General features: G+C 39.1%; 1 protein-coding gene across 1 annotated transcript; it reads right to left on the minus strand.

Moving 5' to 3' along the window:
* Nucleotides 1-1,306: 1,306 nt before the first annotated feature.
* Nucleotides 1,307-16,158, minus strand: FBXO45 (F-box protein 45). The gene is made up of 3 exons (XM_006884193.1): nt 15,847-16,158; nt 7,216-7,572; nt 1,307-1,492 (listed from the first exon to the last, which is right to left on the minus strand). The coding sequence occupies exons 1-3, from the start codon at nt 16,156-16,158 to the stop codon at nt 1,307-1,309; spliced, it is 855 nt and encodes a 284-aa protein (XP_006884255.1).
* Nucleotides 16,159-17,259: the final 1,101 nt, after the last annotated feature.

Genomic DNA, 17,259 nt, shown 5'->3' on the forward strand with positions numbered 1-17,259 from the left:
CTCTTGTACAATGAAACCTTCAAATCATTGTCAACCTGAAATTTTCAGCATAAGGTGTTGCATTTCAAGTCCCATGGGGGCAATTATCTACAATGAGATTAAGAACATTCTTAACCTGGATTCAGGTTGGCTCTGTCTCAGCTGGGTGAGTAAACATTTTCCTCATAGCTCCAATGAAGGGTTTGAGGCTTAGGTTGTTGCATGATGTAAACAATATAGAATTTCAAAAATTTTGATAGTATCTATTGCATCACACAGTTATAAAGTAAAAGGACGATTTTCCTAGGGTTATGACTAATGGCTTTCTTCTATGATGCTTATAAAAGCAAACACAATATTCTGTGTTGTTGAGACTTTTTACAAGGCCAAAAAAATAAAACCAGACACTGAAAGCAGCACATTACTGTTATGTTTAGATCATCCTTACAGATGCATGTATGATCAGAAATACATTTGCCTTTTTGTAATCTTTAGCCAGGAGATTAAGGACATCTTTATTGTAATTTTGACTGTGTAAAGAAAAAAAAAATCAGACTGTAATAGTTAAGGAAACTGTAAGCCAAATACAATAAATACAAAATGAGGCAATATAGCATCTCTGTTTTTTTAAAAATCCTCTCCTTTATCTCTGCCTTCAAATGTTATTCTGATTTTGTACCATGTAGTGGTTTTTAAGAAAATGAACTAGAACAAAGTAACCTTTGTCCTTTTGTTTTCTATATAGTTCTGTTTTGTTTTTACACACATATTGTATATACAACTTTTAAAATAGCTGCACGACTTTATATTTCACCGCCAGAGAAGTGCAGTCCAGGCAGACCATGCTTCTCAATATATTAAAAATATTAAATAAAACCTAACCAGCTGCATACTCTGCTAATCATCAAGCTGGCTAGAAAAAGGGATTGGAGATAGAACAGGCAGTTGTAAAATGAGATTGGTCTCTCTTCATAAACATACTACTTAAAAATCTTGTAATTTCCTTATCTTATCCCTTTCACAGCATCTTTAAAATTTCACCTTAAAAGTTGGAAATAACACATTGCTACTCAGAGACACAATCTGTTGTAACATGCATATGTCAACTGCCCACTCAACCAATTGCAACCCTGAGGATTTTTCTGGCCTGGTAGGAAGAGGAAACTTTAAGATCATCTTTGCTGCAGAGCTGCTTCTCCAGTTTACAATTTCATGTGTTTCTCAGGATGTTTCTTGGACATGCATGTGTGACGCTGTTTCTTCATGATTTTATTTTCCACAAGTAGATCTCTCTTCTGCTCAGTCTTTCTTCCCAATGAAGTCATTGTCATCCATCCAAAGGTTTTCCAAGGTAAACCAAAGTCACTTCCGTGTTACCGTACACAGCAGACACTGCTGGATACAAACAGGCCTTTGGAAGTCCTCTAAAAGCAACCCCAAGGAACTCATAACCACGTTCAAAAGCTAAAGTCTTATCTTCCATGTCCAAGATGACTCGAATTCTTTCTCCTATCTGCAAATAGACATTAGAAGAAAATTAGATGAAAACCCGAAGAAAGAGAACATAGTTGGGTACAGTCAAGCCCTGTTATCCACAGGATTTACATTCTGAGATCCCCCAGTGGATGTGTAACATGGTAGATAGTACTGAACCTTGGATGTTGGTTAGTTAGGTGCCATCAAGTCAGTTCCAATCCCTAACACCTCCATGTACAAAGGATGAAGCACTGCCTGGTCCTGCACCATCCTCCTAATCTCTGTTGTGCTTAAGTGCATGGTTGCAGCGACTGTGCCATCCATCTCCATAAGAATTTTCCTCTTTCTCTCTGACCCTCTACCAGGGACTGGACCTCTCTGACAATAAGTCCAAAGTATGTGAGACAAGGTCCACTTTCTCCTACACAAACTAAAAACAGTTACTGAGGGTGTCCTGGCAGGTAGTATTAACCTTGGGTGTTCTAGGCAGAATGTTCTAGGGTGCCCAGATGAGGAGCAGGAGGGAGTCACCTCCAAGGCGGAACAGGATGGTGTGAGGTTTCAACATACTACTCAGAACTGGGTACAACTTAAATGCTTTCAGACCTCAGCTGGCTGTATCTTAGCCAGCAAAACCACAGGGAAGGGGAGGAGGCTACTGTACATTATAAGTATGTTTTAAAAGGAGAATATATGTCCTAAAAGTTGTCTATAAATAATTTAAACAAAAAGTTTCTGATCCAAGTTAATATAATTTTATCAACCAAAAAAAGTGCTTTCTTTTATAGTTCTTTGTTGTAGTTTTTAAATTTTTTTTTTTTAATAGAACCTCAAATTTATTGCTGTCTAGTCAGAATATAATCGCAGGTGACCCTAACCTGTAATTTAATACAAAAAAATGTATATTTAATACAAAAAAATTAAATCTTTCCCCTTAAAACCTCTAAGATTTTATTAACACTTCGTTTGAACCTTTCCTTAAGAATATTGTTACCATTGAAATCTGATACATTTTATGGAAGAAAACAAAAGGAGGAGCTATCAAAAAACTTTTTCAAATTACTATTAATAAAACAACATTGATAGCCTTTAAATTTAACCAAGCACTTCCATAGTAGACAGTACATACAATCAGGAACAGCCAGCTCTGACTATAGATTCTAAAAAAGGCAGAACAGACTTATTAAGTAATCTCCAATTTTTTGCTTTACTGTTCTCAAACATCTGTTATTCAACAGCAGCTATAACTGTTAAACTAAACTGAAATCACAACTCTTTTCCTATTTGGAAAAGTAAGTGAAGAAATGCTGGCTGCTATGTGTTGCAGAGTTGGTTCTGACCCACAATGATCCAATGTAAAACAAAACAAAATAAAATACTGCTGGCCCTGCACCAGCCTCACAATCACTGCCACATCTGAGCCTGTTGTTCAGTTACAGGGTCAATCTGTCTTCTCATAAGGCTTCCTCTTTTTTGCCGACCTTCTAACAAAGCATTATGTCCTTTCTCCAGTGGCAGTCCCTCCTGATAACATGCCCAAAGTATGTCAGACAGAGTCTTCTAGCTGTTCGTGGTATATTTAACATTCTTTACCAACATCAGAGGAAATAACGAAAAAATAAGGTAAACAGTACCACTATGTGGATATCTAAAAAGGTTTTTGTATCTACATATTGCTGTTCTCTGACAGTGAGCTAGGAAAGAATTCTGCAATCCTCATCACAATCCTTGCTGCTGTTGCTTGTTTTCCTTCAGTGTCATTTCTATCACAAACAACTGCTAACACCTGCTTTTTCCTTCCATTTTTATCAAAATGACAGAGACTTCAGGAGTGGAAATAATGTGGATAGATTGTAAGGACAGCAAAGGCTAGAACAGGGTCCAGGTCTGTTGTTCATAAGGTCGCTATGAGTTATACTTGTCTCACATCACTAATACTAACCACCACCCAACTCATAGATTAAGCCACACCCTATTTTATGGACCTGAGAATCTCTGTATCATTCATTGTCACTGTCATTGCTACTATTAAAACTTGAGGAACAACCATAATATGGAAATTAAAAAATTAATATTTTGGGGGTATTTGTTTTGTTCTTTATTTTTACCATCTTATTCCATTGTCACAGTAACCCTAGGATTTGATTTATCCCTTGTTACAGAAGCTAAAACTGGAAAGATAGAACTGCTCCTGGTAAAATGTTCAGATTTGCTCCACCTCTTAACACACAGCAAATATGTAAGAACAGGTTAAGAAAGGAGAAATTTTTCTAGTTTTAGTGGCAACAGGCAATGATAGAGCAAAGGGAAACTTAAGAGAAATTCGAAAAGCAAGGGAACCACAGAGAAGATCAATCTTAAAAATTGAGGAAACTTGCACACCCATGTTTATCACAGCTTTGTTTACAATAGCAAAGAGTTGGAAGCAACCTAAGGGCCCATCAACAAATGAAGCAATAGACAAGCTGTGGTATATCCACACAATGGAATACTACTCTGCATTGAAAAACAAGGAACTCATGCAGTATTATTCAAAGTGGGTGACCCTGGAGGACATAATGCTGAGTGAAATATCTCAGTCACAAAGGGACAAACACTGCATGGTACCACTGTTGTAGAATGGGCCTGACATCAGGGCTGGGGTATAACAGAAAAAACTGGATAAATTATGTATATTGTATTGAAACAGACGAGGGAAAGAACAGATTAGAAGTGATATATGATTGAGTATTATGGTTAGTACAGGAATCCAGAATTAAGGTTGCATAGAGAAGTGTACTCGGGGTGGGGGGTGGGGGGAAGGGATGTGGGAATTGTATACTAATTAAGGATTTTTTTTTTCTTTTTCTCTTTGGGGGGGGAGCAAGCTGGTGGGGAGGGGTGGGCAGGGAGAAAAGTGCGGCAATGAATGAATGGAAATCCAAAACCTCTGTAAATGTCTATTAAAATTAATAATAATTTTTAAAAAATTGAGGAAACTCTGCTCAAATGTCTGTATTATACAGGCACGAGGGGAGACCAAGCTGAAAAAGTAGAAGTTAAAAAACTGAGCAAAATCATCATAGGCTGAGTATCAGAAAAGAGTTGTTTACAGTGTGAGTCCAGGCAAATCAAAGCCTATTAAAACAAGAAAACCAACATTACTGTTTCCAAAGAAAGAAAACATTCTAGAGTCACTATTACTTAGTGTCTACAATGTGTAATTTTCAACAAAACAAATATTAGATATGAAAATGGAAATGTGACCTAAAGTCAGGAAAGAAAAGCAGTCAATAGATACTCTAAGTGGGCCTTAATGTTGGATTTGGTAGACAAAATTTTCAAAGCAGCTATTATAAATTTAAAAATTGATGAAAAATACACTAAGTTGACAAGGAATCGTAACAGAGAAATTAAAACTCTAAAAAAAGACACAAGTAGTCTTCTAGGCTGCAACAGTTCCATGATACATCTTCAAGGATATGAACATGTACAGCTAAGCACAATTGATAACAGTGCATCTAAATTCCAAAATCAATCTCCACAACAGTCTACGTGTTTCCTATTGCCAAAGGGGCCCTTTAGAGTAGTGAGAGAAGATCTTCACCCTGAAACCTACAGCATCCCTTTTCAGCAGGAAGTAGCTAATACACCATCCCCTTTTCCTTATGAATCAGGGTAAAGTCTCTCTCAGGGAGGAGTGATAGGGAATGGCAAAGGACACACTGAGATTAATCAGAACTGGCTTTGACAAGCACTGTGGCAATGGGACAATTAAAACAGACTTTCAAGGGGAAGAAAAAAAGAGGAACGAACTGCGGGGCGTAGATAAAATAGTACAACAATGAATGAATGGAAACCCGAAATCTCTGTAAATGTTCATTAAAATTAATAAAATTTAATTTAAAAAAAAGAACAAGTAAAAAATAGAACTTCCCCAATCCAAAAACTAGGGGGAAGAGGGAGATGCAAGGGAGAAAACAAAACTAAACAAACACCCAACCACCAAGACAAATACTGCATTGGACCATTATTGTAAAGTGTGTATGAGGATCCAAGATGGGAGGGGGTGGGTGGCTTACACATAGGGTTGCACAATTTGATGGGTGAAGGGAGGGATGGGTAAAGGAAAGGGGAAAGGTCCAGTGTGAAAAACAATGTATATGAATTTTATGAACTTTGTATATAAACCAATATAAAATAAAAGTAATAAAAAAATCAACCAAACCCCAATAACCCAACAAGAGGCCTGTAGCAATTACATTAATAAATATAAATGGACCAGACACTCCAATCAAAAGCCAAAAAACTGGATTAGATAAAAAGTAATATATAGCCAAAAGCAGATATTTTCTAAACAGTAAGAGACCCACTTTAAAATATAAAAGCAGACTCAAGAACGGCAAACATCTACCATGCAATAGTAAGTAAAAGAGAGCTGGAACAGCTGTTAGTATTGGAACACACTTAACGAAAAGGAGTATTACTAGAGTCAAAGAATGACATTTCATAATAGTAAGTTTATCAGGCAACGAGATATAGAACAATTATAAATGTATATATACCTAATAAGAGAGCTCTAAAATACATGAAGCAAAAGGGAAACGCAAAATAGAAAAGTTGACAATTCTAATTAGGAAATTCAATACTCCTCTCTATAAATGACAGAAGAGGTAGAAAGAAAATTAAGTAAGGATACAGATGACTAGGCCGCTATCATCCTACTTGACCTGTCATTTATAAAACATTCCATCCTTAAACAGAAAAAGACACCATCTTTTTAAATAACATGAACACATCACTAAAGAAACACTCATTATATGTCGGGGAATAAAACAGGTCTCAGTGTATTTACAATTATACAGAATATATTATCAAAAAGACTTAAAAAGCTAAGAATTCTCACTACAACAAGACTAACAAGGCTAGTCATAGGACTTCAGCAGTTTATTAAGTTCAGATACACTTTTTCTTCAGGTCTCTGGAGTGCCTGAATGGCCAGAGTAAAGAATTCTATAAAAGAGAATCTTGCTAGGTTTTTATACCTCAGAAAATGGGATATATTTTTAGTTCTATGTTGTATGGCCTAACTTGAAGTCATTACTGAGCTTTTAAGCAGCAGAAGCTCTGAAATATGTATTCTACAGCTTCTTAAGACTTTGTATGTAGGTATACAAGTGGGGGTCAGGTCTCTAGAGAAAAACATGATTTAGATGTGCCACAATATAGGAAAGATGACAATCTAGCACATGGGCCGTGTGGTTTGCTGTTAGTAAATAGGTTTTATAGGAGCACAGTCATATTCACTGATTTATATACAGTCCATGGTGATTTTTTGTGTTACTGTGGCACAACTGAATAACTGTGACAGATGAACTATATTACCCATAAAACCTAAAATATTTACTATCTGGCCCTTTATAGAAAGTACATCAAGCTCTGATCTAAAGCAAATATGAACTGCTCAACATAGAGCATGTATTGTTGTTGTCAGGTACCGTTGAGTCGGAAGTGACCCATAGCTGGCCCTCCAGTGTGTATTCAGACTGTCCATCCTTCTCCTGTGGAGTAGCTGGTGGATTCAACCCACATGCCTTTAGGATTGCAACATACGTAGCTTCTTGCCAGTAGGCCATCACACTGAGATATCAAAAGCTTAGTATCACAGAAACAAAGTTATACCAAAAAATATAAAGCTGCTAGAAACAAATTTGTAAATTTTAAACAAATTCAGGTGTTATCGGACGAAGGCCCAAATCTGAGAAAATATGAGTCTCTCACCTGATACTTTGGTGCATTGTTGCACTGTGGAAAACTGCCATTGACCTCCCCATTGTGGAGAAGATTATTGTCCACCAGATTCCAGCCCCAGCTTTGGTCGTCGCTGCCCAACAATGCCACATAACCCTGGCACTGCATAGGAGCTCGTTTTGTAGCGATTCCAATCACTGCCACAGTGCCCAGAGGGCCTTCCCACCACACTTCCCAGGCATGGCGGCCCTCACTGAAGCCAATCTTGGTCCTTGCACCATCAGTGCTCTGAGCAATGGGGTTTCGATGTAAAGTAAAGCCATTCTTCTTAATGTAGACATTCCTGGAGCAGTCATTAGTGCTGAAGGCATGTTGGAAAGCACGTACCTGCAAAGATGAAAAAGACACCAAAGACATAAAACTGGATTTTCTTCTAAATTCTGAATTGTTATGGACTGAATTGCCCAAAACATTTGCCATAAATCCTAACCAATGCACACATGAATGGGCTGCTTTGCTCAGTTAATATTTATTGTTGCTGTGTGCTGGGAACCACCTCACTCACAGGTGACATCCCAGCATGTTTTCAGGGGCAGTAAATCATCACACGGAAAGAGAATGCCCATCCTTCTCCCATGGAGCAGATAGTGGATTTGAACCATGTTCCTTTGGGATCACAGCACATTTTCTTGCCAGTAGACCACCAGATCATCCTAATAACAGCATTTATATTATCAACAATATAGTATTATTTGTGTAGAGGGAGTTTTAACCTTATTTTGAAATATATAGAGAAAAAAAGATTAAACAAGCAACCAAGGAAGAAGAAATGGAGAAAGATATCAAGCCACTTGAACTCGCCAAGAGCAGAATTCTGGAAGAGATAAGGACGTTCTTCCAAAGTCAACACAAAGGGAAAGGCATTAAGAATTTGGATATTGGGGAGCTCTGGCGGCCTAGTGGCAAGAAGCTGCACTGCAATCCCAGAGGTACACAGTTCGAATCCACCAGATGCTCTGCCGGAGAAGGAGGAGCAATATCCTCCTCTACCAGTCAGATCTGATTTGACAGTACACGCACACAAAATAATAAAAATTTTAAAAAAAGAAGAAGAAGAATCTGGATATCTAGCCTTTTAAATTGTCACGAAATAAATCTCTTTGTTAAAGTTACCCACTTGTGATATTTACCAAAGCAGTACTAAGTAACTAAATTTTAGCTGTTGTTATGTGCTGGCAAGTTGGAACTGGCTCACAGCTGACCGTTTAGCGGGTTTTCAGAGGCTATAAATCACATACGAGGTGGCTGCCTATTGTTCTCCCAAGGAACAGCAAGTGGCTTTGAACTGTCTGCCTTTGGGTTAGCAACACATCTTCTTATCCACTAGGCCATCAGAGCCCCCTAGATAATGGTAAAACTGTATGCAAACCATAGGTTATATGTTTTTGTAAAAATGTTACAATACTTTTAAATAATCCAACAAGTTATTTTCAAAGCATGGCTAAAGTTTCAAGTTGGGATACTAAGCTAATAAAATGTATAATATAAAAAATAACTGTCAACTTGTTTATCATTTGACAAAAATACTAATAGCAAAGATATAAAAAAGTATTTTTAAGAGGTAATACTAAAATGTTGATGACTGCTATAAAAATATCTAGAGATCGCTCTGAAATAATCCACGGGTTGAAAAGGATAGTAAAGAGGAAAACATGAAATTAAACTGGTGACAAAGTATCGATTGTTAAAGTTGAGCAAATGGTATTGGGAGGTTCATTAAACTATTTTCTCTATGTTGGTTATGCTTGTTATTTTTAAAGAAAATACCAACATGCACAAAAGTTAAAGATGCAGTTTTTGAGGCTGATCATACTATCACTGAAAAAAAAAAATTGTATTTTAAGTAAAACAGAGATCTTAGAGTCATAGCAGTTCTAAATTCGTAAAAAACTGAGTAACCTCAAACTACTTTAGATCCTGTCTGTCATTAGACATAGATCTTGTTATGTCATTACTCATACACTGAGACATGACCATTCTTATTTTGCCAAATCAAATAAACTCCAAGATAACATCTAAATTCAACCACTGGCATTTACCGTCAATAAGAGCAACTGACACTGATGTAGTAGGTTATATCCTTCAATAATTATAAGAGAATTTTTAAGCCAAAATGGGGGGGAACCAACAAAACCCATAACAAAACAAAAAAAACCTCAAGCTCACTACCAGTCCTCTTGGCAATTTCAATTCAATCTAAAAAAACAAACAAACCAAAAAAACCACTAAAATCCTCCCAAACCAAAAGCAAACCAAATATAGCACTCTCAAACTCAGCTGACCCTCCATGGGGTTTTTCTAAGGCTGTAATTCGCACTGGAGGTGATTACCCATTTTTCTCTTGGAGCAGCGAGTGGATATGAACTGTCTGTCTCTGCACTGGTGGCACAACTCCCCATCCACTAGACCCAGAGCTGTTATTCAGAGACTGTAAGACAGAGCAGAACTGCCTCCACATGTTTTCCCAGCTTGTAAATCTTTCCTCTGTGGAACAGCTAGTTGGTTCAAACTGTCTATTTTTCAGTTAGCAATCCAATGTTTAATCACCAAAGCTTCACTTCTACAATACAGCAGAAATCAGGTATTCTGTAGAAATACTAGAAATTTCTCATGTTTCAAATCATTGGAATCTTTTTTGGGGGGGTTTGTTTTTAAATAAAGCCCTTCTTTACTTTCATTAAACTACCAAAAGTCAGCTCTTGGTTGGTATCTAGTTAATCTGAGAAATCAATCCCAGAGTGAAAAGGGCTTTGGAGACAACCTAGCCCAACATGTACACAAAGACAGGCCTAAAAGGCTGTGCTGGCAGAGTCAACAGCTAATTAGCCTAACAGCTCCATCAGGCCAGTGGGTCCCTAGTTCACTACTGTCATACAGAAGAGACAGAGTACAAAACTACATGCCTTAGGTATCTCATGTTTTCATAAGGTGGCTGACTGTAAACACAAAGATTTTCTAGACTTTTCCTACTATAAAACAAATATTTTAAGGTATATGAAAGGTTAAACATGGGATTAAATGGTAGAGGAAAATACTCCAGGTACATTCTATATTTAACTATGTAATTTAAGAGAATATTATAAATGGATTAATCCCTTACTATAAAACAATTAATATTTCCTTATACCTATTCCTTGATTTTGATCAATTTCAACTGCTTTGCTTTGCTTTTATCCTCCGCCACAATATTATTCATAACATTTTCCTCAAACTTCTAGCGTATCTACTTACTTCCTTGAACTGATCCTTGATTGTATCTTTTTTTGGTATCACTCTACCACCACTCCTCAAAATTCTCTAGACTCAGCCTTTAACAAATCTTTCTAAAACAGAACCTTACTACATAATCATTCCAATTCAGTAACTTTGATGGTTTCACGTATACCCCCATACCAAACACAAAGCCCTCCAGATCTGGATCCTTCTATTGGATCTTCATGTTGTTCTCTCTGTAGTATCAAAACCTGCTTTCCTCCTTTCCTCCACCCTCTAATACCAAACCCAATTCTATCTAAGAAGTTATTCTTAGAAGAATCATCCAATCACCTTAATTTCTTTCTTCTGAATTCCTACCCACCAAAGTTGGTCCTACATCACACTTAATTCTGTTTATCTTCTCTTCTAACAAATATCCACAAGAAATACAGAGGACAGAAGAGAAAGTTAAACAACACTATGGGGAAGAAATAAGCAAAATTCAGAGGAAAATTCTACAGAGTAAACGGTCTTCAATAAATAAATTAGAGGAATGGAGAAGATGAAAGGTCAATCTATAGACTAATGTTATGTGCTGTCAAGTTAGAACTGCCCCAAAGCTGGCCCTTAAAAGTTTCAAAGGGTGTAAAATGCACAGGAGGAAACTGCCCATCTACCTCCTGGAAAGCAGTTAGTAGACTTGAACCGTGAGCCTTTTTTTTTTTTCCCTTTAACCTGGGCAACTTCTGATCACTAGGCTACCAGGGTTTCCCTGCAGACTAATAGAGACAAACCAACTACTCAAAACAGGAATAAAATCCTGATCTTTTAGAAATGTATCTGTAAATTTTCAGATGAAATGAAAAAGAAATAAATTTTTAAAAATAAATTTTAAAAAATGAAAATAAGTAAGTAAACAAACAAACAAGCAACGCTTCCAGTCTCACAGTTCCACGCACAACCTGGATTTTACTTTATAGCAAACAGCTTTAAGGCTTAGTTTAGGAGTTAAATCTACAATTTAGAAAATTACCACTAAGATTCCAAGTATATTGGTATTAATTAATGTTCGCTGGTAAAATAAGAACTTTGAAAAAGACTCTGAATAGAATGACTAAATCCCAACACTTTGCAATTATAGGCTATTCCCTAGAACCTGTACCTATCCTTTTTTGTTACTCAAGTTCGCTGAAAATGGTATCGACTTCTTCCTTGACTCACTGGATCTATCTGCTATCCATCTATGTGAACTTGTTCTCTGCATTAACTCTCAGCCATGTCCTCATCTCATTTACATCTATCAGGTCATAAATTATCTCCAGCATAAATATCATCTCTATAGTTTCCCCATGTTCCCTCCACTTCACCTTATGGCCAAGTCTTTTTAACACACAGCTCTCATTTTATCACTCTCTTGTCCAAACTTTGATGACTATAGCCCCAACTATAGAATGAAAGCTGTATTTCAAGGCCCTGCATGATCTACCTGGTTCCAGTTTATCTTTATAATCATTTATTAAACCTAACAGAACTCTTTTACATCTTAATTGGAAACTCTTCTCCAATCTCCAACCTGTTGGTGAACTGCTGAATCTTCAAACTGTTGGTCACCTAAACAAAATACCTTAGAATTAAAAAAAACTGTAAATTTCCATTCACGATCACAAGGGCAGCATTTGCCTAAGGAGAAAGTTGTGAAGACAGGAAAGGATAGGAAAAAAAATGATGACTGGAAACAAGAATCACAAGAAGGAAGTGGGAAGAATGTGGTTACAATGTGGGAACTTCAATATCATAAAACCAAATTTGTATGAATTATTAAAATGGAAAACCATTTTGCTTTGGAAACTTTCACTCAGCACAGTAAAAAGGTGTTTTGTTTTTTTTTTTAATGGCCCATATGATCTCTGTCTCATGTAAGTCAGACACCTGGGAGTCATCTTCAGCAGTGTCCCCTTCTTTACCCCTGTCTGAATACTAACACCAAGTCACAGTCCTGCAGGCCCTACTCCTAAATCTGCCAATTTCTCCTCATCTCTTTCACAGTCTACTGTCTAACTGATGACTTTCTCTCTCATAGACCCCTCAAACTTGTTGTCCATATTCAGAATTAACTTAAGGATATAAAAAGTCACATCATCAGTCTCACCCTTCCAATCCTGTCTTCGTAATATTAAAAATTATTTCCCTGTAGTTTTGGCCTCCAGATCTTCCATCTAATCTCAAACATGCTTCACCTTACTGTACAAATTCCAGTCACACTGATGAGTTTTCTGTTATACTCGTCAGATTCCTTCCTGGCAAGGTCTTCTCTGTTCCCTTGGCTTATTTAGCCTTTCAGGTCTACTTAAACATCACTTCTTTCAGAAAAAGACTACCTAGTGAAAACATACTCTATGTTTGCTATAGAATCTCTCTCTTCGTTATCCTCTTGGCCTGTTTCTTTTCAGGGTATTCTTAAAAAATGTTGAAACCTTCCCCATCTTTAAAACAATTCAACTCAAAACAAAACCTCAAATTTCAAATCTTTTCCAATCTCCAATTCAATTTATAAACCTCTCCTTTCACTGAACTTGTGGTAAAGGAGGAAGTTCTGGTGGCCTAGTGATAAGAAGTTGAGTTCCAATCTCAAAGGCACACAGTTCCAATCTGCCGGCTGCCCAGTGGGAGAAGGATGGACAATCTCTGAGCGATTTACAGCCTCTGGAAACTTGCTGTAGAGTCAGCTATGAGTGGGTTCTGACTTGATGCACACAACAACAAATAATAAGAAGCTATTTGTACAATGCACTGCCATGCTTCCTATGTATCTTTTCTCCTATACTAAACGAATCAAACCTATTGCCAGAGTCAGTTTCAACTCACTGCAACTCCAGAGGACAAATCAGAACTGTCCCCAAAGGGTTTCTAAGGTCGTATATCTTTAAAGAAGCAGACAATCTCATCTTTTTTCCCAGGGAGCAGTTGTTAGACTCGAACTGCTGAGACCTTTCGATTAATAGAAGAATGTCTTAACCACAGAGCCGTCAGAGCTCTATTTTCTAGAATAAGGGCTTGCTTATTTAGCTATCTGACTCATTTTTAAAAATCTGACTCACAGATTTAATCTTCTGAATCAATATGGTCACGCAAAACACCCTGTAACATCTGAATGTTATTAATTTAAGTCATAGCTGAATAAATGACACAGCTACAGGAGGCCTGGTGGTGCAACAGAGAGGCACTCAGATGGTAACCCAAAAGTCAGCTGTTCAAATCTACCCAGTGATTCTGAGAAAGGGCTGGCAATATGCTCCTTTAAATATTACCATTAAAAAAACCCCAACAAACCCACAACAATGTGCATGAATTAAATACATTAAAAAATAACACTAAAAAACTCTGCAGCAGTTCTACTCTCTCATATGGGACCACTCTTGAGTTAAAATCAACTTGATGATACGTAATAACAACATGCCAAGTACTAAAATTTTAGAAACCAAAAAAGCAAACATCAGAAACCTAAAATATCTCTGGAAGGACAGTCAAGCAATTCTGAGATTATGAAGGAATTCCATTCCTATATCTGTCTTTAAGTTGAATTTGTAGTAAAATGAAGTCAGGTACCTAAATGTTTTGTCTCCAGATATAGTGTACCTCTCTATGAGTAAAAACAGGAAGGAAACATTTCCAGATATTCTAACACAGTAATACAGTAAAAATGATAATTCTTTGATTTGTATCACAAAACAGTGCCAATTTACCATTACAGACATTGTATGTACATAGAATTTTTAATATTATAAACTTTACAGAAGTTGGTCTGTAAGTATTGGCCATTCTGGAATCCCAGAACTGCCTGTCTATAAACAAAATTTATGACAAGTCTCCAAAGCAGAGAATCTGGTAACTGAAGGACAGAGGTGAAAGAAAGGCATCTCCTTTCATATAATTTTGCAGCTTGAGTCATGTGAACATATTATTTACATCTATTATTTAAAAAGTCTTTAAACCATAAACTTAAGGGGAAATAAAAATAAAACTAAACTTAAAGAAACCATACATTTATAAGGGAAAGTCTGACAAAACTGTAATCTTCTGCAATCCACCTCATAAATAACAACTAACATCTTCTGGGAACCCATACACAAACACTGTCCTAAGAAATTAATGTGTTATTTTATTTACCATAAAAAAAAAAACCCAACAACAAAACTTGAGAGGTTAATATTTAACAGCAGTGTTTCCTATGTATTAAATTACCTATCTTAAAACAAAAAATTTTGACACAACAATCTCACACGATACATTTTTGTTTTACTTACACCAACCCCCCACCTTTTCATTATTAGGGAGCTCCAGTGTAGGAGTATGAAAGGAGTTGCTCTGTCCCAAAGGTGGCACTTCTCTGGCTGTTCAAATACACAAAGGCTCTGAGGGGGAAATATGGGCAATTTCTTCCCACGGAATTTACAGCCTTGGAAACTCCACTGGAGGATTAGCTGGGAGTCCATTCCTACTCCATGGCAATGAATTTGAATTTTAATTATTAAGGTGTTTCGGATGTAATATATTCTAGTCACATGCATTATCACACATACTCTTGATGGAACTACACTGGTGTTGTACAGCTCTGAACCCCAACCTGAGACTTTTGTTTAAACTGCAGCGATATGCACAAGACTATAGGAGGAAATGAAGGGAATAAAAAATTGCAACCACCACTTTGATTACAAATGGAACAGAAAGACGCATAAACTATGAAAAAGTTGGCAAATTAGGAGCCAGTAATAGTGGGACAAGGCAATATTATGACACTAAGTTGTTCTGATGGGAGGATGTTCTATGAAAGCCTAGATCCTCAAAGTTAGCAGCGTGCCTAGGAACTCATTTGCAAGTCTGAAACAGAAAAGAATGAGAAGGTGAGTGAAAAACAGGGTAAAAATGGTTATAAAGAAAAAGGTTTTTACATATATCTAAGAAACTAAGCTGATATTAAGATGGGGGAAAAAAATCCCGGGCAGCCGTAATGATTTATTTAATCGCATGTATTTATAAGTAAGACAGGAAGAAAAATGGGATGCTAGTATTAAAAGATACAACAATGGGAGTGGTCTGTTCTTAAGGGGAAAGACTGTCGAAAGTAGAATGAGTAATGGAAGCCAAGTATGGGAAACCATTTGGTCTTCAAAAGAGTGGAACACGAAAGTGGGGTAGCTTCATAGTGACAGTCAGTACGCGAACCCAAAGAGAAGGGGATCTTTATGGGGCGGGGGCGAGGGGAGAGGTGAGGTAAGGTACTGGCTGGAGCCATGGAAAGGCGGGCTAGGGAGACGCGACGTCTGACTCATACGCTTAGATGAGAAGCACTGAGAGCGGCGCCGAGGAGCGGACGAGGGGCAGCTGCGTGTCCCAGGGCTCCCTCACCTTGGCCTTGTAGCTGGGCAGGTTGCAGAGAATGTCCGTGCGCAGAGCCTCCTCGGCCAGGCTGCGGGCGCACAGGCTCCGCCACACCTCGCTGTTTTCATCGCCGTGCAGGCAGCGGTACCAGTGCTTGCACACCAGGGCGCAGCTCCGCAGTTCGGACAGCTCCAGGTAGGAAAACACCAACTCCAATACCCGGCTGGGCAGCCGGCCCCCTACCCCCGCAGACCCCGATGCCGAGCCCGCGCCGGCGCCCGCGCCGCTACAGCCAGCGCCGCCCGAGGCTCCTCCAGCTCCCGGGGCCGGCGCCGCCATCGTCTCACCAGCCGGCCCGAAGGCCGCTGCTGCCGCCGCGTTCCCCCGTCTCTGCTCTGGAGGCCAAACCTCGCCTGGAGACTAGAGCAACGAGTTCACCGCCCCTTTCACAGCCAACAGCCCGGCACCTCTGCCACTCCCGCCCCTGCCCGCGGGCGCCCGCCGCGCGCCCCGCCTCACTGAGGGCAGACGCGCCGGCCGCACGGGCGTCCCTCGCCCCTCCTCCGCTCCCCAGGCTCAGGGCGGGCGCCGGAACCGCCCGATTCGCGTGGCCTCCCCGCGGCGCGCCCGTGGCTCCGCCATGCCAGTTGAGGGCACGAAGCAAGGGCGCACGCCCAGCTCTCTCGCCGTTCCCCTTAGCCCCGGATGTGACTGTTTGCCTAAGGCGCCTCGCACTCTGCGCTTGTTGTGATTGGACGGCTGTGGTGAGGTCATCACGAGGCGCCGAGACTGAGATCGGAAAGAGCAGGTATGAGGCTGTTTCGGGTGGGTTCGTGGCTGGCATCCAGTGTCTTCCTCTTTTTTTACTCTGGTAGGCTCTCACCAGCAGTTCTCCGTATCTTTCTCCGTGTCAGGGTCCTGCGTCAGTTGTCAACCAAAAGTTTGAAATTTATCTTCTTGTTAGCCAAGACATGTGTCGCGCACATCTTCAGTTGGACCCGTTTTTTTTTAGTCAGGCCCTTTTGGTATTAGTTAGGATTGGTGGACGATCTATCAACAATCTGCGTTATGTAGATGACATAACCCTGCTCGCTGAAAATGAGGAGGACCTCATGCACTTACTGCAGAGGGTCAAGGACTGCAGCCTTCAATATGGATTGAGGCTCAATGTCAAGAAGACAAAAATTCTCACCACTGGACCAATCGGTAGCATCAGGATGGATGGCGAAGAGATTGAGATTGTTCACAGCTTCAGTTTGCTCGGCTCCACGGTCAACACTCTTGGCACCAGTAGCCAGGAAATAAAAAAACGTATTGCGATGGGAAAGTCTGCGGTTAGGGACCTCTCTAAAGTACTCAAGAGCAACGGTGTCTCTCTGGAGACTAAGGGGCGCCTGATACAGGCCATGGTTTTTGCAATCACTTGTTATGCATCAGAGA

The sequence above is a fragment of the Elephantulus edwardii genome, unplaced genomic scaffold (genome assembly GCF_000299155.1).
Source record: "Elephantulus edwardii isolate Elephantulus edwardi_28Jun2011 unplaced genomic scaffold, EleEdw1.0 scaffold00032, whole genome shotgun sequence".
In the NCBI taxonomy this organism is placed as follows: domain Eukaryota; kingdom Metazoa; phylum Chordata; class Mammalia; order Macroscelidea; family Macroscelididae; genus Elephantulus; species Elephantulus edwardii.